General features: G+C 45.0%; 1 protein-coding gene across 1 annotated transcript in view; it reads right to left on the bottom strand.

The window, feature by feature from the left end:
- The window catches only part of LOC139404965 (histone-lysine N-methyltransferase SETD2-like), a 42,224-nt gene extending 22,768 nt beyond the window's left edge, over positions 1-19,456 (bottom strand). The window contains exons 1-9 of the mRNA XM_071147518.1: positions 19,128-19,456; positions 17,369-17,490; positions 14,558-14,579; positions 9,895-14,348; positions 9,514-9,645; positions 4,795-4,923; positions 4,156-4,279; positions 3,799-3,876; positions 619-716 (exon numbers count right to left, since the gene is read on the bottom strand). Coding sequence (XP_071003619.1) covers positions 619-716; positions 3,799-3,876; positions 4,156-4,279; positions 4,795-4,923; positions 9,514-9,645; positions 9,895-14,348; positions 14,558-14,579; positions 17,369-17,397 — 5,066 coding nt within the window. The 5' untranslated portion in view covers positions 17,398-17,490; positions 19,128-19,456. The remainder of the gene's footprint in view (positions 1-618; positions 717-3,798; positions 3,877-4,155; positions 4,280-4,794; positions 4,924-9,513; positions 9,646-9,894; positions 14,349-14,557; positions 14,580-17,368; positions 17,491-19,127) is intronic.
- Positions 19,457-20,735: the final 1,279 nt, after the last annotated feature.

Genomic DNA, 20,735 nt, shown 5'->3' with positions numbered 1-20,735 from the left:
GGAGACACTAACCCATATCTCTGGAACTGGTAATCGAAGGGAGAGAGACACTAACCCATATCTCTGGAACTGGTAATCGAAGGGAGAGAGACACTAACCCATTTCTCTGGAACTGGTAATCGAAGGGAGAGAGACACTAACCCATATCTCTGGAACTGGTAATCGAAGGTAGAGAGACACTAACCCATATCTCTGGAACTGGTAATCGAAGGGAGAGAGACACTAACCCATATCTCTGGAACTGGTAATCGAAGGTAGAGAGACACTAACCCATATCTCTGGAACTGGTAATCGAAGGTAGAGAGACACTAACCCATACCTCTGGAACTGGTAATCGAAGGGAGAGAGACACTAACCCATACCTCTGGAACTGGTAATCGAAGGGAGAGAGACACACTAACCCATTCCTCTGGAACTGGTAATCGAAGGGAGAGACACACTAACCCATACCTCTGGAACTGGTAATCGAAGGGAGAGAGACACACTAACCCATACCTCTGGAACTGGTAATCGAAGGGAGAGAGACACTAACCCATACATCTGGAACTGGTAATCGAAGGGAGAGAGAAACTAACCCATATCTCCGGAACTGGTAATCGAAAGGAGAGAGACACTAACCCATATCTCTGGAACTGGTAATCGAAGGTAAGCTCTGTACCAGCTGTGACGGTCTTGGAGGTGAAGAACCCAACTCTCAGCTGGCCGTTCACGGTCCACTGAAATACAGAAACCAAGAAAGAAACATTAGCGAGGTCAGGATAAAACTAACTTGGTTTTGACTTTGCTGATAAATACTTTGTTGAGGGAAAGTGTACTTGTCATGACCGTGATGTGTTGAGGGAAAGTGTACTTGTCATGACCGTGATGTGTTGAGGGAAAGTGTACTTGTCATGACCGTGATGTGTTGAGGGAAAGTGTACTTGTCATGACCGTGATGTGCTGTTGTCTCACCCAGCCATCTTAAGACGAATGACTAATTGTAAAATCCCTCTGGATAAGAACGTCTGATAAACGACCCAAAATGTCAAATGAAAATCACAGCCTGAGATGCAGCTCACTGATAAAGTAGCCTCAGTGCCCATCTGTGTTAGAATGCAAACTTCTTGTCGCTCATTGTCATGTTTGGCTTGACAACGGCAGCAATGGAACTGGCAAGAGAAGACAGGCACAAGGTACCAGCCTAAAAGTAGAGCGAAGTACAGGCAAATATGGTTCTGAACCAAAGACAAGTCAATGAAATGTATTTACATTTTTAAATGAACTGTCCAGTGAAATTCTTACTTTTAAATACTCATAATCTGTTAACTCGTACGCAATTAATGTTGTTGACTCGTATGTGGCCGAAGCATCAATTAGAGAGAAATAAACCCCACCTCAAACTTATAAATCAAACAGACCTTGTCAAAAATGCTTGCCATTTCCTCATATAGAGGATACGGTCATGTTTTTAGCCGAGGCGGCTAACTGGCTGAGCTGGCCAGTCAGTCATTTACTGTCTAGAAAAATATTCATGACGGTATACGCCCACCCCGTCCCGTTGTTGGGGTACGCCCACCCCGTCCCGTTGTTGGGGTACGCTCACCCCGTCCCGTTGTTGGGGTACGCCCACCCCGTCCCGTTGTTGGGGGTAAGCCCACCCCGTCCCGTTGTTGGGGTAAGCCCACCCCGTCCCGTTGTTGGGGTAAGCCCACCCCGTCCCGTTGTTGGGGTAAGCCCACCCCGTCCCGTTGTTGGGGGTAAGCCCACACCGTCCCGTTGTTGGGGGTAAGCCCACACCGTCCCGTTGTTGGGGGTAAGCCCACACCGTCCCGTTGTTGGGGGTAAGCCCACACCGTCCCGTTGTTGGGGGTAAGCCCACACCGTCCCGTTGTTGGGGGTAAGCCCACACCGTCCCGTTGTTGGGGGTAAGCCCACACCGTCCCGTTGTTGGGGTAAGCCCACCCCGTCCCGTTGTTGGGGTAAGCCCACCCCGTCCCGTTGTTGGGGGTAAGCCCACCCCGTCCCGTTGTTGGGGGTAAGCCCACCCCGTCCCGTTGTTGGGGGTAAGCCCACCCCGTCCCGTTGTTGGGGTACGCCCACCCCGTCCCGTTGTTGGGGTACGCCCACCCCGTCCCGTTGTTGGGGTAAGCCCACCCCGTCCCGTTGTTGGGGTAAGCCCACCCCGTCCCGTTGTTGGGGTAAACCCACCCCGTCCCGTTGTTGGGGTAAACCCACCCCGTCCCGTTGTTGGGGTAAACCCACCCCGTCCCGTTGTTGGGGTAAACCCACCCCGTCCTGTTGTTGGGGTAAACCCACCCCGTCCTGTTGTTGGGGTAAACCCACCCCGTCCTGTTGTTGGGGTAAACCCACCCCGTCCTGTTGTTGGGGTAAACCCACCCCATCCTGTTGTTGGGGTAAACCCACCCCATCCTGTTGTTGGGGTAAGCCCACCCCATCCTGTTGTTGGGGTAAACCCACCCCATCCTGTTGTTGGGGTAAACCCACCCCATCCTGTTGTTGGGGTAAACCCACCCCATCCTGTTGTTGGGGTAAACCCACCCCATCCTGTTGTTGGGGTAAACCCACCCCATCCTGTTGTTGGGGTAAACCCACCCCATCCTGTTGTTGGGGTAAACCCACCCCATCCTGTTGTTGGGGTAAACCCACCCCATCCTGTTGTTGGGGTAAACCCACCCCATCCTGTTGTTGGGGTAAACCCACCCCGTCCTGTTGTTGGGGTAAACCCACCCCGTCCTGTTGTTGGGGTAAACCCACCCCGTCCTGTTGTTGGGGTAAACCCACCCCGTCCTGTTGTTGGGGTAAACCCACCCCGTCCTGTTGTTGGGGTAAACCCACCCCGTCCTGTTGTTGGGGTAAACCCACCCCGTCCTGTTGTTGGGGTAAACCCACCCCGTCCTGTTGTTGGGGTAAACCCACCCCGTCCTGTTGTTGGGGTAAACCCACCCCATCCTGTTGTTGGGGTAAACCCACCCCATCCTGTTGTTGGGGTAAACCCACCCCATCCTGTTGTTGGGGTAAACCCACCCCATCCTGTTGTTGGGGTAAACCCACCCCATCCTGTTGTTGGGGTAAACCCACCCCATCCTGTTGTTGGGGTAAACCCACCCCATCCTGTTGTTGGGGTAAACCCACCCCATCCTGTTGTTGGGGTAAACCCACCCCATCCTGTTGTTGGGGTAAACCCACCCCATCCTGTTGTTGGGGTAAACCCACCCCATCCTGTTGTTGGGGTAAACCCACCCCATCCTGTTGTTGGGGTAAACCCACCCCATCCTGTTGTTGGGGTAAACCCACCCCATCCTGTTGTTGGGGTAAACCCACCCCATCCTGTTGTTGGGGTAAACCCACCCCATCCTGTTGTTGGGGTAAACCCACCCCATCCTGTTGTTGGGGTAAACCCACCCCATCCTGTTGTTGGGGTAAACCCACCCCATCCTGTTGTTGGGGTAAGCCCACACCATTAAAAACATATAAAAGCTGCTTTTTAACATAGTTTTTCTTCCCCAAAAATTGTAATTAACTATTTCACTCATATTATAACAAATTATACATGCTATTTCATAGAAATCTGGAAACACTGGACAGATACCAGGTAGCCTAGTTGTTAGCGCATTGGGCCAGTAACCGAAAGGTTGCTAGATCGAATCCCCGAGCTGACAAAGTAAAAAAATCTGTCGTTCTGCCCCTGAACAAGGCAGTTAACCCCCTGTTCCTCATTGTAAATAAGAATATGTTCCTAACTGACTTGCCTAGTTAAATAAAATAAAACATACCGAAAGGGGCTCCTGGGCTACATACCTTCTGGGTCTCACAATTGGGCTCACAGCTGTGGTTCATGAAGCGAGAGCAGTTCCCCTTCAGTGTGGCATCTATGATCTGAGAAGACACAGAGGAAAGGAGTTTCAGGTAACCTTCCACATTACCTGTCAGTTGTAAACAATACAGCACTTGGTGCATCCCAAAATGGCACCCTATATAGCCACTACTTTGGACCAGAGCCAAATCAGGGTGTCATTTGGGATGCACACCTAAAACTTGTTGGGGTCTGGTAGTGCACTTTATAGGGAATAGGGAGCCATGTTGGACGCAGCCTACACTTGTTCCTGTTTCAGGGGTTCAGTGGACGACATGTCAACAACGTTCCAGTGGTCTCACCTCGTTATTCTTCAAGGCCATGAAATAGTAGTGGATGTTCTTCATGCTAGCGTATTTTTTCACCCGTGTCTTGAACTCCTTATGGTCCAACACCTCTCCGCAGTACTCCAGCACAAAAGTGTTTCTGAAATGTGATTAAAATGGTCGGGGGGGGGGGGGGGGGGGGGTGAGCACGACTCCTTTGTGTACAGCTTTTAGTACAATGACCAGGGCTCCATCTCATTATGTCTGTTCATCCTATCGCCACACCTCCTTCTCAACCGTATTGGAGAAGGTCCAAGGGGTTTCTCTCAGACCAGAGGAACTCTGTGTTGAGGAGGCGAGGAGATAGGATGCGAGGAATCAAAGGTTAAGCTCTATTGAGAACGAGCCCTGGGTGCTAGTTATAACATTATTATGAATCAAGGAGTACAGGGCTCCTGAGTGGCGCAGCGGTCTAATGCACTGTATCTCGGTGCAAGAGATGTAACTACAGTCCCTGGTTCGAATCCAGGCTGTATCACATTGGGCAGCGCACAATTGGCCCAGTGTCGTCCAGGTTTGGCAGGTGTAGACTGTCATTGTAAATAAGAATTTGTTCTTAACTGACTAGCCTAGTTAAATAAAAGGTTACATTTAAAAATAAGATAAGAGCCTTACGGTATCAGGTCCCTGGCCGCCCTCAGTCCCCAGCCCTTATCTTCAGTCAGGATGACCTCAAAGTCTGCATGCTGTTTCATCTGGAAGCGGCGGTTGGAGCAGTAGCCTTCATTCAGGCAGCGTGACGAGCTGCAAAAGACATTACATGTGTTTTCATTTTGGCCATTTAGCAGACGCTCTTCTACAGAGAGAGACTTACAGTCCGTGCATTCGACTGCATTTGATAAGACATATCAGTCATTGCAAATCTTCCTATGTTTGAAGATGTACTGGTAAAGGACCAGTGATGTAAAACTATCGTGCATTCGGGAAGTATTCAGACCCCTTGACTTTTTCTACATTGTTACATTACAGCCATATTCTAAAATGGATTGAATGTATTTCTCCCCTCATCCGTCTACACACAATACCCCATAATGACAAAACAAAAAACAGGTACAAATATTTTTACAATTTTATTAAAAATAAACTTGAATATCACAAAAGTAAATCAGATCCTTTAACCTCTTGCGACGAGCAAACCCGTATCTGGGAGCGTAATCATAGCCTCAAACGCATTAGCATAACGCAACTTTTCCTATTCATGAAAATCGCAAATGAAATGAAATAAATATATTCAAACACAAGCTTAGCCTTTTGTTAACAACACTGTCATCTCAGATCTTCAAAATATGCGTTACAGCCAACGCTAGACAAGCATTTGTGTAAGTTTATCATGGCATAATGCTATGCTAGGCTCTGCTGGCAGCAGGCAACATTTTCACGAAAATAAGAAAAGCAACCAAATTAAATCATTTACCTTTGAAAAACTTCAGATGCTTTCACTCAGGAGACTCCCAGTTAGATAGCAAATGTTCCTTTTTTCCCAAAATAATATTTTTGTAGGCGAAATAGCTCCCGTTTCTTCATCATGCTTGGCTGAGAAATCGACCGAAAAGTAGTACTTTGTTGAAGCAGCTTTGGCAGCGATTACAGCCTTGAGTCTTCTTGGGTTTGACGCTACAAGCTTGGCACACCTGTATTTTGGGAGTTTCTCCCATTCTTCTCTGCAGATCCTCTCAAGCTCTGTCAGGTTGGGCGGGGAAGGTTGCTGGACAGGGAGCGTTGCTGCACAGCTATTTTTCAGGTCTCTCCAGAGATGTTCGATCGGGTTCAGGTTCGGGGTCTGGCTGGGACACTCAAGGACATTCAGAGACTTGTCCCGAAGGCACTCCTGCGTTGTCTTGGCTGTGTGCTCAGGGTCGTTGTCTTTTTGGAAGTTGAGCCGTCACCCCAGTTGGAGGTCCCGAGAAGGTTTTCATCAAGGATCTTCGTACTTTGCTCCGTTCATCTTACCCTTGATCCTGACTAGTCTCCCAGTCCCTGCCGCTGAAAACATCCCCACAACATGATGCTGCCACCTCCAGATGTGACGCTTGGCATTCAGACCAAAGCGTTCAATCTTGGTTTCATCAGACCAGAGAATCTTATTTCTCATGGTTTGAGAGTCCTTTAGGTGCCTTTTGGCAAACTCCAAGCGGCCTGTCGTGTGCCTTTTACTGAGGAGTGGCTTCCGTCTGGCCAGTCTGCCATAAAGGCCTGATTGATGGAGTGCTGCAGAGATGGTTGTCCTTCTGGAAGGTTCTCCCATCTCCACAGAGGAACTCTGGAGCTCTGTCAGAGTGACCGTCGGGTTCTTGGTCACCTCCCTGGCCAAGACCCTTCTCACCCAATTGCTCAGTTTGGCCAGGCGGTCAGCTCTAGGAAGAGTCTTGGTAGTTCTAAACTTCTTCCATTTAAGAATGACGAAGGCCACTGTGTTCTTGGGGACCTTCAATGCTGCAGACATTTTTTGGTACCCTTCCCCAGATCTGTGCTTCAACACAATGCTGTCTCGGAGCTCTACGGGGAATTCCTTCGACCTCATGGCTTGGTTTTTGCTCTGACATGCACTGTCAACTGTGTGACCTTATACCGGGCGGTAGGTAGCCTAGTGGTTAGAGCGTTGTACTAGTAACCGAAAGGTTGCAAGATCGAATCCCCGAGCTGACAAGGTAAAAATCTGTCGTTCTGCCCCTGAACAAGGCAGTTAACCCACTGTTCCTAGGCCGTCATTGAAAATAATAATTTGTTCTTAACCGACTTGCCTAGTTAAATAAGGTTAAAAAAAATAAGAAATAGACAGGCAAGTTCCTTTCCAAAGCATGTCCAATCAATTGAATTTACCACAGGTGGACTTGTTTTCCATGAAAACATAGATGAAATGAGTTGCAAAATGAATAGGAAACAGTCAAGATGTTGACACGGTTATAAATAATGATTTTTTATTTAAATAATTGGGTCCTTCAAACTTTGCGTCATCAAAGAATCCTCAATTTGTAGCAACTACAGCCTTCCAGACCTTTGGCATTCTAGTAATCTGAAGTGATTTCTCCCCATGCTTCCTGAAGCACCTCCCAGAAGTTGGAGTGGCTTGATACGGTCAAGCTGCTCCCAACAACAGCTCAATAGGGTTGAGATCCGCTGACTGTGCTGGCCACTCCATTATAGACAGGATACCAGCTGACTGCTTCTTCCCTAAACAGTTCTTGCAGTTCGGAGCTGTGCGTTGGGTCATTGTCCTGTTGTAGGAGGAAATTGTCTCCAATCAATTAAGCACCGTCCACAGGGTATGGCATGGCGTTGTAAAATGGAGCGATAGCCTTCCTTCGACAAGATCCCTTTTACCCTGTACAAATCTCCCACTTTACCACCACCAAAGCACCCCCAGACCATCTCCTTTTACCCTGTACAAATCCCCCACTTTACCACCACCAAAGCACCCCCAGACCATCTCCTTTTACCCTGTACAAATCTCCCACTTTACCAACACCAACGCACCCCCAGACCATCTCCTTTTACCCTGTACAAATCTCCCACTTTACCAACACCAACGCACCCCCAGACCATCACATTGCCTCCACCATGCTTGACAGATGGCGTCAAGCACTCCTCTAGCATTTTTTCTGGGTCTCGTGAATGTTCTTCTTTGTGATCCAAACACCTCAAACTTAGATTTGTCTGTCCATAACACATTTTTCCAATCTTCCTCTGTCCAGTGTCTGTTCTTTGCCCATCTTAATCTTTTATTTTTATTGGCCAGTCTGAGATATGGCTTTTTCTTTGCAACTCTGCCTAGAAGGCCAGCATACCGGAGTCGCCTCTTCACTGTTGACGTTGAGACTGGTGTTTTGCGGGTATTATTTAATGAAGCTGCCAGTTGAGGACTTGTGAGGCGCCTGTTTCTCAAACTACACACTCTAATGTACTTGTCCTCTTACTCAGTTGTGCACTCCCACTCCTCTTTCTATTCTGGTTAGAGCCAGTTTGCGCTATTCTGTGAAGGGAGTTGTACAGTTTTTTCTTGGCAATTTCTCGCATGGAATAGCCTTCATTTCTCAGAACAAGAATAGACTGACGAGTTTCAGAAGAAAGATCTTTGTTTCTGGCCATTTTGAGCCTGTAATCGAACCCACAAATGCTGATGATCCAGATACTTAACTAGTTTTAAAAAGATGGCCAGTTGTATTGCTTCTTTAAATCAGCACAAGTTTTCAGCTGTGCTAACATAATTGCAAAAGGGTTTTCTAATGATCAATTAGCCTTTTAAAATGATAAACTTGGATTAGCTAACACAACATGCCATTGGAACACAGAAGTGAATGGTTGCTGATAATGGGCCTCTGTACACCTATGTAGATATTCCATTTATTTTTTAAACTGCCGTTTCCAGCTACAATAGTCATTTACAACATTAACAATGCCTACACTGTATTTCTGATCAATTTGATGTTATTTTAATGGACAAAAAATGAACAGTAGTTCATGTTCTGAATGGTAGTGTACAGTTTTTATTTTTTTAAATACATTTGCACACCAACAATTTTTTTAATAAAGTTGACTGTGTCATTATGGGGTATTGGGTGTAGATTGATGAGGACATTGTTTTATTTAACCCATGTATTAGTTACAGTTGTCTCCTATCACGGCCATTAAACTCTGGAACTATTTAAAGTCACCATTGGCCTCATGGTGAAATCCCTGAGCGGTTTCCTTCCTCTCTGGCAACTGTTAGAAAGGATGCCTGCATCTTCATAGTGACTGGGTGTATTGATACACCATACAACATGTCATAAATAACTTCCTGTTCAAAGGGATATTCCATGTCTGTTCTTATGTATTTATTTGTAACCTTCTACCAAGAGGTGCTCTTCTTTGCAAGGCATTGGAAAACCTCCCTGGACTTTGTGGTTGAATAGGTGTTTGAAATTCACTGCTCGACCGAGGGATCTTACAGATAATTCTGTGTGTGGGGGTACAGAGGAGGTAGTAATTCAAAAACTCATGTTAAAACACTATCATTACGCACAGAGTGAGTCCATGCAATTTATTATGTGACTTGTTAAGCATATTTTTACTCCTGAAGTTATTTTGCCTTGCCAAAACAAAGTGGTTGAATACGTGTCGAGTCAAAACATTTCAGCTTTTCATTTATTATTCATTTGTAAACATTTTGAAAAACTTAATTCCACTTTGATATTCTGGGGTATTGTGTGTAGGCCAGTGACACAACATCTAAATACATTTTAAAACACAACAAAACGTGGACAAAGTCAAGGGGTGTGAATACTTTCTGAAGACACTATTTGATCTGCTTTACAGTTTGGTATTACCAGGGTGACGCAAAGGAGAACAACTCACCACTCGATCATCAGCAGACGGTTAAGGCAGTCCTCCCCACAAGCCATCATTCCACGAGACCTCTCCTCCCTCGAGAGCATAGAGCACTCACACTGCATTCGCTTGATGTCTCGGTGAGACTTGTTCTTCTTCCTGTACAGATCAACAGAAATCCCTCACTTTCTCTACAGTCAGATTTATTTCACCTTTATTTAACCAGGTGGGCAAGTTGAGAACAAGTTCTCATTTACAACTGCGACCTGGCCAGATACTTATGCTGAAGTCATATGATGATAAATCGCTTTTAAATTATGTACAACTAATTTATAAAATAAAACATAGTTTCAATGACTTTGCATGACAACTACTGAAAAAAAAAACTATAATGGAACAAAATCTCACCGTTCAGTCAGATACAGGTTTTCCTCAATCAGGTCAAAGTATGGTGGCATCTTCTTAGACCGTGCCATCTCCCTCCAGTTGCTGGCGTCCCGGAAGTCCCTCAGACTGAGCAAAGGGCGTTGCACCTCAGCCTGACCTGGAATCTCCCTGGATTCCTTGGAGACCTTGGGGAGCTCCCTCTCTGCCAGTCGCTCCCTTTTGCTAGCCAGCACAGGTTCTGCCTCGCTGTCCGAATCAGACTCCATTTCTGGACGCCTTTTCTTAGGAGGACCCCTGCCTCTGTGGGGCCTTGAGTTGTCCTTGTCTCTGGGGGGTTCAACTATGGAAATATTCTCTGGAGTGGCGTTGACAGAGCCTCTACAGTTGCTGCTTATTTCATGGGCTTGTAGGAAGGCTAGCGAGCCTGGAAGCTTGGGACCATTGCATTCAACATCTAGTCTACTAAGGCCTGCTGGTTTCCCTTCACTGTCCTCATCACAGTCATTAGTCAAGGAGTCAGGATGGACTTGACCAACAGGCTCCTGATAATGTGTTGCAGGCACATGGAGGTAGACCGGTCTGCAGGTGGGTTGAGTCGTAGTTGGTAGTTGGGTCCAGTAGGCCCCATTGTTTGTCCTGTACACCTGCCCCAAAGAAGAGTTCCCTGACTGTTGTGTGTTAGGATGCTGTTGGGATGCCCCATAGCTGCTGTCAGGCTGCTGGTACGTACTGCTGGGCTGCTCCGACTGTGTGAAGTCCCAGCCCAGACTGCTGTTGAAGTCATCAGAGCTGGCAAAGTCTCCATGTTGGTAACGGGAAAGCATCCTGCCACCCCTGCCACTTCCATAATGCTGTGGATGCCCTGTGTCAGACTGCCTGAAGGAGTTCTCAAGGCTGTGGGCAGCAATCTGGCTCACCGTTGCATCACCAATCTTTGGTCTCTCACGCGCATTGCTATAAGGATCCTTAGAAGGCTGGGCATCGGTGGCGTTGGAGCCCTCGAGCTGGCTGGTGCTATCGACCATGTTGCTCTGTGATTGGTATACCATGATGTCATGTGCAGAGAGACTTCCATCAACACAAGTATTACTGGCCTGCCTAGTGCTCTCACACATGGCGGGAAAGCCTCTATGTCTCTGCTGAGGGCTTACTCTGCTTGGGATCTCATTCCTGTCCAGATCACCCTCTTGGCCACTGGCCCTGTTAGCGTGTTGTTGACGTCCTGGGCTAGTGTTTGGAGTGCAGGGAGACGCAGGCTTGTCTGTTGTGTCCGAGTGAGTCAGGGTGGAATTCTTTGGTACAACCACCACAGAGTGCATCCGTTTCACGGCAACACCGCAGTCTGAGTCCGACTCTGAATCGTCAGTGTCACTGTCCTCGCTTTGGCCTACAGCGTCCTGGCTCGACACTAGTGTTGTCAGCGGTTTGCTCTTGTGAGGGCCATCTTTAGGTTTCTCTTCATTACCATCGTCATTCCTACACTGCTCCCTTCTAGCTCGGTCTACATGTGAGGTATTATTTAAAAGTGAGGGCTCTCCATCCATTTGGCTGACGTGGGGTTTGATGTCTAAATGGTCACTGCTGGTTTCACAGGTGCCTGGTTGTGCGGTTGGATTTGCGGACTCTGATTGGTCGTTCCCAAAAGTTATTGGTGCCGAGCTGTGTTCTTGTGTGATAATCATTTCTTGCTTAATCATCTTGGAATGCAACTCAGCTTCCCATTTCAGTTGACCCTTCAGAGACGGATCTTCCTGGCTGACGTCTTGAGAGAACTCAATTCTCTTGACGGAGATGACCTTTTTCACAGCAGGTTTGCTTTCTTGGGAAGGCAATTTCTGAGGATTATCACTGTCTGAGGTGTCTTGTCCAACAATATCCCAACGTGATTGTTTTGTTTTCCCTCTGTTTTTCCTTAAACTAGAGTTCTGTTGTTCAGTCTGGTTGGAAAACTGAGGTTCAGGACTAGAGGGTTCAGATTTGAGAGGGACGTTTTTGCAAGACTGCATGTTGATATTCACATTTCTACTAGAACACATAGTATTTTCTGGTTTAGTGTTCTGCTTAGGGTGGTCTCTGATAGATACATCTACTGTAGATGGTAATGACTTTGACCCAACTGAATCTTGAAAAACAGTCTTATCCTGGCTGGGTATTACTCTGTCATTACTGCAGGAAAAGCTAGAGTTGGTTACATCAACCCACTTCTCAGTGGATTCTATTTGGGGGTCTACACGCTGTGCATCTTTCGTTTGTTCAGAGCAAAGGCTTTTATTAACATTGTCAATGTCCCCTAAGGCAAATTTTTCACATAATTGGTCTCCACTAGAGTTGTTCGGTGAAGTTGCTGCCGAGTCATTCTGAACCTCAATGCAATGATGGATCTTCTCATTAACTAGATCCAACGCTGGTTCTTGCAATCTGTCAGTTGGATCACAATTTGACGGTAACGACAGAGTTGGTTTTTGTAAGCCTTTATCTTGGGATGTGATGTCATTCATGTTGCCAGCATCCTCCCTTTGGCAAGTATCTACTAGATGGGAATCTGCTCCTGCTTTGTCATTTTTGCTCTGAGGGTGAGCATCAGAAGGGGTTTGTACCTTATTGGGACTGTGAAATGTGTCCTTTGATTGTCTATTAGTTTTCACTGATGACATGGTGGCAGACATTTGCTTAGAGTCTGATTTACTGGTGGAAGATGTCCATGCCCCTTCAGAGCCAGAAGAGCGGTCAGAGCCCTGTGACTGAGACTTCCCTTTGTGAGCTACCTCAGATTCACTATAGCTACTTTTCTGGAGACGTTTGTCTGATGTTTGAGAGAGGGCATGTGGACTGGAACGAGTGGATCGAACACCGATGTCCGGCTTGTAGTGGGTGTTGGATTTCCTGTGATTAGGTTCTACATCAGTAGAGCACTTTTGGAGGGAACTGGAGTCAACAGTTCTCTTTGAGGCCCTCTCAGACTTAGCAGATTGTGTTATTTTATCTATCTCTGAATCTCGTTCAGATTTCGAGTCTCGCTCAGATTTCGAGTGAGATAAGTATGACTTTGAATCTCTCTGCAAGCTAGAATGGGTGGATGACCTGCTGGAATCACTTGTTCTAGTCCGAGTTCTTCTGTGGTCATCTTCAGAGTCAGAGCTGTCGCCGCGGACTCTGCTGCTATCGGTCCGAGAGCGAGAGCTGCCTCTCCTCTCTCTGTACGGAGAACTTCTGTGACCCCCTGACCTCCGCTCAGAGTCGTAATACGACCGATCAGACCGTGATCCTGACCCTCTCTCGCTTCTAGATCTCTCAGATCTGGAGCGTGTCTCAGATCTGGAACTCGTCCGGGGACCTCTTGATCTGGACCTCGACCGACTCTTAGTCCTTCTGCGGCCTTTGTCAGAGCGGGATGACCGCGAGGGTGTGTGCTTTGATTCTCGGTCAGAGGTTGACCTTAATTCTCGGTCAGAGGTTGACCTTAATTCTCGGTCAGAGGTTGACCTTAATTCTCGGTCAGAGGTTGACCTTAATTCTCGGTCAGATTTTGAGTAACTAGAGGTTCTTTCGTCCTTCTCAGAACGTGAATGGTTAGAACTTTTTTCTGTTTCCTCTAATTTGGAGCGAGAAGAGGACATATGTTTTGTATCGTTACTTCTACTCTCCAACTTTGCTGTGGCCTTGGGTTCACCTGACTTGTAGCTAGAAGACGTCTGCACTGAATCAGCATCAGATTCTGAGCCAGGGAGTGTGCTGTCCGACCGGGAACGGATTTGTATGTTTTCTGAGGTGTCTTGCTGCTCTGTTATACTGGAAGTGTTTACATCCACTTTCCCTTTGTGGGAGGAGTCAGTGGGTTCCTTGAGACTGAGGTCCAGCTTCACATCAGATACACGAGTTAGAGCATTCTCAGAGGGGCCGTCATTGTCCATGTTCTGAAGATTGTTCTGAGACTGGGGCGTTCGTGTCGGGGTGACAGTTTCAATTTTACCTGAAGATTCCGTTAAAACCTGTTGCTCGGAAGGGGGTGGATCCTGTAAGACAACACTGGTTATGGGACTCTCTTCAATAACAGATGCACTGAGGATCTGTTTCTTGAAGTGCATCTTTCCCAAGTCCACTTTAGGTTTGGGGACGGAGGAGACTGCCGTCTGAGGTGCAAGGATCTCTGCTACTGGTGTGGGCACCAACAATGGTGGCTGCATTTGCTCATTTTTGCTTTCCGTATGCTGCCCTGCTCTGTCCTGAGGGAGGGAGGTTGTAGGTGACAGGACAGAGGGGAGTTCAGCAAGAGATTTTTCCTGACTGGGAGGGGCAAGGAATAAGTTCTGCAGCGGTTTCTTTGTCAGAGAGAAGCTGAAAGACACTTTCTGGCGACCCTGATCGTCCAGGTTCACCTTCCTCTTGGTTCCTTTAGGCAGGAGATGGCTGGACAACATCACTCGAGGCGAGAGGCCTTTGAGTAAAGCTGCCTTGGTGAGACCCTCAACCTTGACCTGTACAGTGAACAAAATAAGTAGATGTTACCATGGCTAATAATTCGAGGAGAAACTATTACAGTAAACCAAATCATATGACCGATCATTCGGTTTCCCCGAAAGGTGATTTCTACGTTATTGAAATGGTCAAGCTCAAAAAGATCCACAACACCAGCTGTTTGTCCAATAGAAAACAGATGAACAAAGACGTTTAATAATAGACTTACCGAGGTATCTCCTCCCTCTTCCCTGAGGTAGCATTAGGAGTGCATGGGGGGGGAACAAAAAACAAATCAATGTAAACTATTCATAGACTTATATTGCAACATCTGACAATCCCTTCAACGCTTTAGCAATCACACAAAATGTATTATGAAATGTAATGTAAATCCATGTCCAATGAGGCAACGGTAAAACATACACAGAACAAAAACAATTTCATGCAAAGATGTAGACCCACACGGCCGCTTGAGGAATAGCCTGGCGGTTGGTGAAACATGTTTAACGCAGGGGGTCTCATCGTAGAAACTACATGTCATCGTAGTGTAAAAAAAAAAAAAAAAAAAGGCCTAATTCACATTTATGACAAAGTAATCAACTCTTTTGTTCTACTAGGAGGACTCAATATTGTCGTGGTTTTCTTTACGGTACAATAAGCTGCTAGGCAACAAACTGGGTAACGTATTCCTTTAGGACTTGATGTTCTCGTTTTCCTCTGTGACCTTCAAAAGTCAGACCTTTCTAAAATTACCGTTACCAACATGGGAGGAGCCTTTTCATGTCCACTTTAGTGTCAGTTCCTGTTATTTTAACAAATGATAAAACAGGATTGTGGTTTCATTCATTTGAATTTAGGCTACACCAATCACATCCTCCTGAAATAGACCTATCTGCAATACACCATTATAAACATATTGAATTAGCTATATTTACAAATAGAAAAAAATATTTTTAGAGTCGGGTTTGAATAGTTTTTTTTTTTTTAAACATTGAGGTAGACAATGTGTAAGGGTGGAAGAATGTTACTTGAGAAATAAGCTATCTGACAAAAATAGTGCTGAGCCATGAATCAAAATGTCACTTGTTTTGTTATTAAACAACTAATTGACTGATGTCAGTTCAATTACTTGAATACAATGTTGTTTTTTTTGTGAGCCAAATGCGCCGTTTCTCAAGAGAAATCAAAATCATTCACGAGAGAAATCAAGTCAAGAACTATGTGGGACGCTGGGTGAAGGGAGTTGTAGTTTTCATTAAGGAAATATTCAACCTAGTTAATAAGCGCAGAAACGTGGTAATTAACTACAATGACCATAATCTATTGTGGCTGTTCTTTCTGGCTCAGACAGTGACACTTATGCCTGCTACTTTAGGTCAGATATACAGACTGCATGAGAGAGGAATGTACACAATGACTAGGGATAGAGACAGTTTGTGAAAGTTTGCCTTATCTACTTTGAAGAACTAGTAGAAGGATTGTCAGAAAGCTTTGCAGCATACTTAGGCAGGTTAGCTAAATAAGATGACTAAAGACAGTACAGTATGGGGAGCACAGAGATAACGTTAGATGGCCTGGCTGGCTGCTACTACCTGAGCAGAGCTGAGCTGATGACTGAGGAATGAAAATAATAAAATAAAAACTAAGTAATATACACAACTGAGATATTATTTCATAGCAATTTCATGTTTTTCCTTCTGATGTCTACCCAATGTGGACCTGACAGAGACAATGGAAAATGTTCAATGCTTTGGACAATTTGATAAAAAAAATATATATATATATATATATATATATATATAATATATATATATATATATATATAAAAATTTTTTAATAATTGAAAGGACCTCAAAAAAGCACAAGGCACTCAGGACAAAGACAAAAGCAATCTTAACACATCAAGTGAACCCTGTCATCGTCTCTCAAGGACAAAGGATAAAGAGTCATGGAATCTTTGCACTCAGGTTGTGTACCTTTTGTCTGTTAATATTCTGTGAGGTTGACTGCTGCCATGGTGACCAAGACTTCTGAGTCCACACCAGGTTGGTTGAGCAAACAAACTCGGCAGACAGAGGCTGAAGCTTGAGCACACACTAACATCTATAGGACAGGGGCACTTGACATACTAGCCGATATCTGATGTAACCTCCCATTGTATGCAGAGAGTAACCCCCGGGAAGAGGGGTGCCGAAAAGTCGGATCTGCAGCCACTTTTAAAAAAATGTTATTATCTAGCTAGCCCTTTTACAAGCTAGGTTGATAGAACACATTCTCCTGGTGAGTATCGTCATTTTTATTAGGGTCCAATTACGACTGCTTTGACCTTGCTCACATTGAGTAATGAAATTCAGCAACTCTCCTCAAATAAGAAAGTTATGATGGGCACAAAGCACTGACAGAATGTGGTCAAAGTATACAGTAAACAACTACATCAACCTACACGAGGCAGGTGCTTTTCAAACAGACGCCTTTCCCTAAAGCAGCACTGATAGTCTTTAGAACTGGAGCACTGGGATGAGATCAACATTCCAGAATTCAACACACCATGAATGATGTCATGGCTATTCATTGGATACACCAATGGACCAAATGACCAATAGGAGGGGAGGTGGGTGTCTTTTTAGATCCAAATGAAGTTGTTTAGGGGTGTAGTCTACTTTGCATGCATACATACATTCCAATGCCCACCATTGAGGGTGACAATCTCCAGGGCTAGTGTTTCCCAACACCAGTCCTTGATTACCCACAACAGCACACATTTTGGTTGTAGCCCCTGACAAACGCACCTAATTCAACTCATTGAGGGCTTGATGATTAGTTGAATCGGGTGTGTCTGTCCGGAGCTACAACAAACATGTGTACAGTTGGCAGTACTCAAGGACTGGAGTTGAGAAACACTGTCCTAGGCTCTAGTGTCACTTCAGTTAGCTAGCAAAGGGCATTGATTACAGGCAGTCTATAGTGCCACTCTGACACTCCGTCAAAAGGAAAAAAAGATCCCTGTGTGTGTGTGTGTGTGTGTGTGTGTTGGTAGTACCTGATCTCTGAGTTCACCAGAGCATCCATTACACAGTGGTTCTGGCGTTTGTAGCCCAGTAGAAGCTGCTGGCCAAGAATAAACCAGTTCAGAGCAGTGAGCTCTCCAACGTGACGTCACACCTAACAAAATATCAAAACAAATAAATTGGGTTACACACCAACAATAAACGTACAATACGCAGTCTCAAAAGAATTTAAGCTGATCCCCCCCCCCCAACTCAAATCGGGTAGACAATTTGGGGGTTGAGAGCTGCTACCATCTCTGTTATCTTTAAAACCATAGGTTCAAATCAAAGAACATCTGGATGCATTTGTTTACCTTATGACCACCACATGTTCAACACTGGAGGTTGCTTGTAAACAAAGCTTTGACGAGAAAATGTGCAAACTGTTTTCTGTGCAAATGAACACATCAGTTTAAACGTTGAACACAAACTACAGCCAGTAGCTAATGCCTATGAATAAACTGTGTCTATGTCATCTCTGCAGATTATTATTTTCTGCCTGAAGGGCCCAGCGGCATGCCACAACACTTACAACAGGAGTAATATAGAAGAATGGTTCCTATGCCAAATGTAGATGTATAAATTATGTCTAAATCTACCAAATGTTTACATGGTGGTTCTAGCTACAATTCTGTATGACATAGACCCGTTTCCTCTGACCCGTTGGTCAGAAACGACATGTCTGTTTAACGGTAATATCTGTCCTTTCAATTTGGCAGAAAGAGGAAGCCATTGCTCGCATTGACATTCATAGTAGTCAGTGGATTGAAAGCAAGTGATAGAGGAGCCGAGTAGCTGTCTTGCGATATAACAACACAGTAGAGAAAATAACACAATTCAAAAACATTACACAGAAATGTTTTGACGCTTCCACTAAATCACATATAGCAAGGTTATCTAGGCTGGCTAGCTACACCAACAGCGAGAAGACAAGGCGACATGACAATCTTCTCATCGCACAGCTTGCAAATGTGGGGTAACCGGTTAGTTTAATATGTAACGTTACACATGTGAGATCAACAACAGAGCCAAGGGCCTATTCTGTGAACTGATTTAACGTTAAATACATACACAAAAATGCATACACTTTGCATGGAGTTTCGATAAATCTACTCCATAAGACCGGGTCTAACGTTTTACAACGAGGAGTCGAGGCCTGCAAATGAGGCCTGTTGTGGTGGGAGGGGGGGTGACCGAATTGGCTAACGTTAGCTAACTAAATATCCAAGTTAGCACAACCTAGTTAATAACTGAGTAATGTTTGTGTTGTAAACTTAAAACTGTCTGTTGCCAAAAGTAAGGTGCACAACATCTAGCTAACTAGCTAGCTTGCAACCAATGCATCGTCCATTATTAAATACATCCAGCAACGTTAGCCACCAATGTTGCCAGCTAACTAACTATACTAGGTTGTGTGAAAGATCTGGTGGTGTTAACTAAATTGAAGGCTAGCTGCCGGTGTACATAGGAGGGTTGAGATCATGTCGCATTCACTAAATACAACATGCCACTTTACCATAGTTAGCTATGTTTCGTGAAACACAAAGGTAACTCCAACACTAGTTTGTGTAGGAAACTAGACTGGAAAGCTAACTAGCGTAGCGTGCATGGAAACGGCTAAGCTAACGTTAGCTGGTAGCTAGCTAGCGTGTAACTAAATAACACTTTGGAAGTTGTGTGTATTATGGCAAGCCCAATAAATAATCAACAACAACAAAAAAAACACCGAAAATAAGCCAGCCAAATACTCACTCTTTCGGGTGCTCTGGGTCATAAAGGTCCCCCATCTTCTAACATTAACCTCACGCCGATAACAAACAGCTCCCGTCTTGGCTGAAAAACACCCAGCGCTGCCGACGTCCACACGGGGTCGAAATGGTACCTACCTAGTTAACTGTAAGTACCTAGCCTATTAAATCAGAAAAGCGGTGCAAAGTTGTGATTACTACTCAATTTGGTGAGGTATTCTAAAAACATAAATTAAAGAGGCAGCTAATTAAACATGTGATTTCTAGCTGGGTTGCACAATTTTGTTGGCTAACGTTATATTTTCTTTTGACAATGGCTACCTAGATAAATGTCTAGAAATGCCGTGCTACAACGGCGACTCCTCCCCTCTCGACATTCCATCATGACGATAAAATATAGAGTTATATATATATATATATATATTTTTTTTTTAGCTTTCCCACTGTTTCCCACTAACTATCTAGTTGGATAATAACGTGCAAACTGGAAACGTCCAAGTGTCTGGAAGTTCTGCTTGTGGAACGAAGCTAAAGTTAATCACCTGGCTGTCGGATTGTTTGTAACAAACACCCCACTGTTTGTAGGTAGCCTACGTTCCTGATTAGCTCGCTATGTGTAATACAAGTCTAATGTGATAGATATTCAGTTAGTTGACATAGCTAGTTACCATACAAGCTCAATGTTTATGTTGAAAAGTGAAAAAAAAGGATGTTCCTCGTGATTTGACTAGTTGGGGTTTTGTTCTGTTTATCAGAGCACAGTTGTGCTAGCTGGATCACTGCAAGACCATACTGATTGATGTCTGCAGATGTGCTTCAGGTTGGCCAGTGTGTAAACCAGCTGGGCTTGGAATGGAGACTCATTACCAAGAGTGGTGCAGTCCAGAGCAAGCAGAATGACAGGTGATCAAAAAACGTTTAAGTATCATTGCATGTCCATAGTTCACAGTACCAAAGTGACTGTGACTTGAACAAGGTACTTGAACAATCCCTAAATAGCTTGTGAGGGATACCAGGGCTATATTTTAACTTTTTCCCCAAGGAGTACATGTGCTTCTAAATTTTTAAAAAAATGTAGAAGCCCACAAATAAATTTAGGAGCACAATGAAAAATGTTTAAGTAACAGAGTTTATTAACAAACAATTTATTACATACATATTTATACTGTGTGCGTGTACTAAGGGACACATAATGGACACATACCACCAATCACACATTGACTCATGGCTACTAGACACAAAGGATATCAGTTGTCCAGCTGCTTTTGTATGTTGGCCGTCTGGCACGCTTAGAGGTCAGCCAGCGGTCCACGGCAGGAGTGGGATCCAACTCCTTGACAGAAGACCCCCAGGCTGATCCTCATCAGGTCTTCGGTGGTAGAGACCCAAGGCAGCTTCTTGTCAATCTTAATCCGGTTCTGTGCAGAGAAGCCTCACTCACACAGGGCGGCTGAAAAGGGCAGCACCAGCATAAGCTGCACCAACTCCAGTATGTTCTAGGGAAAAGATGATATCTTTCAATTTCATTTTAATCTTACCATTAACTTATCAAAACCAACCATAAAAGGATACCATACATAACCACTCTGGACTGTTAGTCTACCTTGTAATC

Source organism: Oncorhynchus clarkii, unplaced genomic scaffold, assembly GCF_045791955.1.
Source record: "Oncorhynchus clarkii lewisi isolate Uvic-CL-2024 unplaced genomic scaffold, UVic_Ocla_1.0 unplaced_contig_10381_pilon_pilon, whole genome shotgun sequence".
Taxonomy (NCBI): domain Eukaryota; kingdom Metazoa; phylum Chordata; class Actinopteri; order Salmoniformes; family Salmonidae; genus Oncorhynchus; species Oncorhynchus clarkii.
The sequence above is the reverse complement of the archived record's forward strand: the minus strand, read 5'-3'. Positions and strand labels throughout refer to the sequence as shown.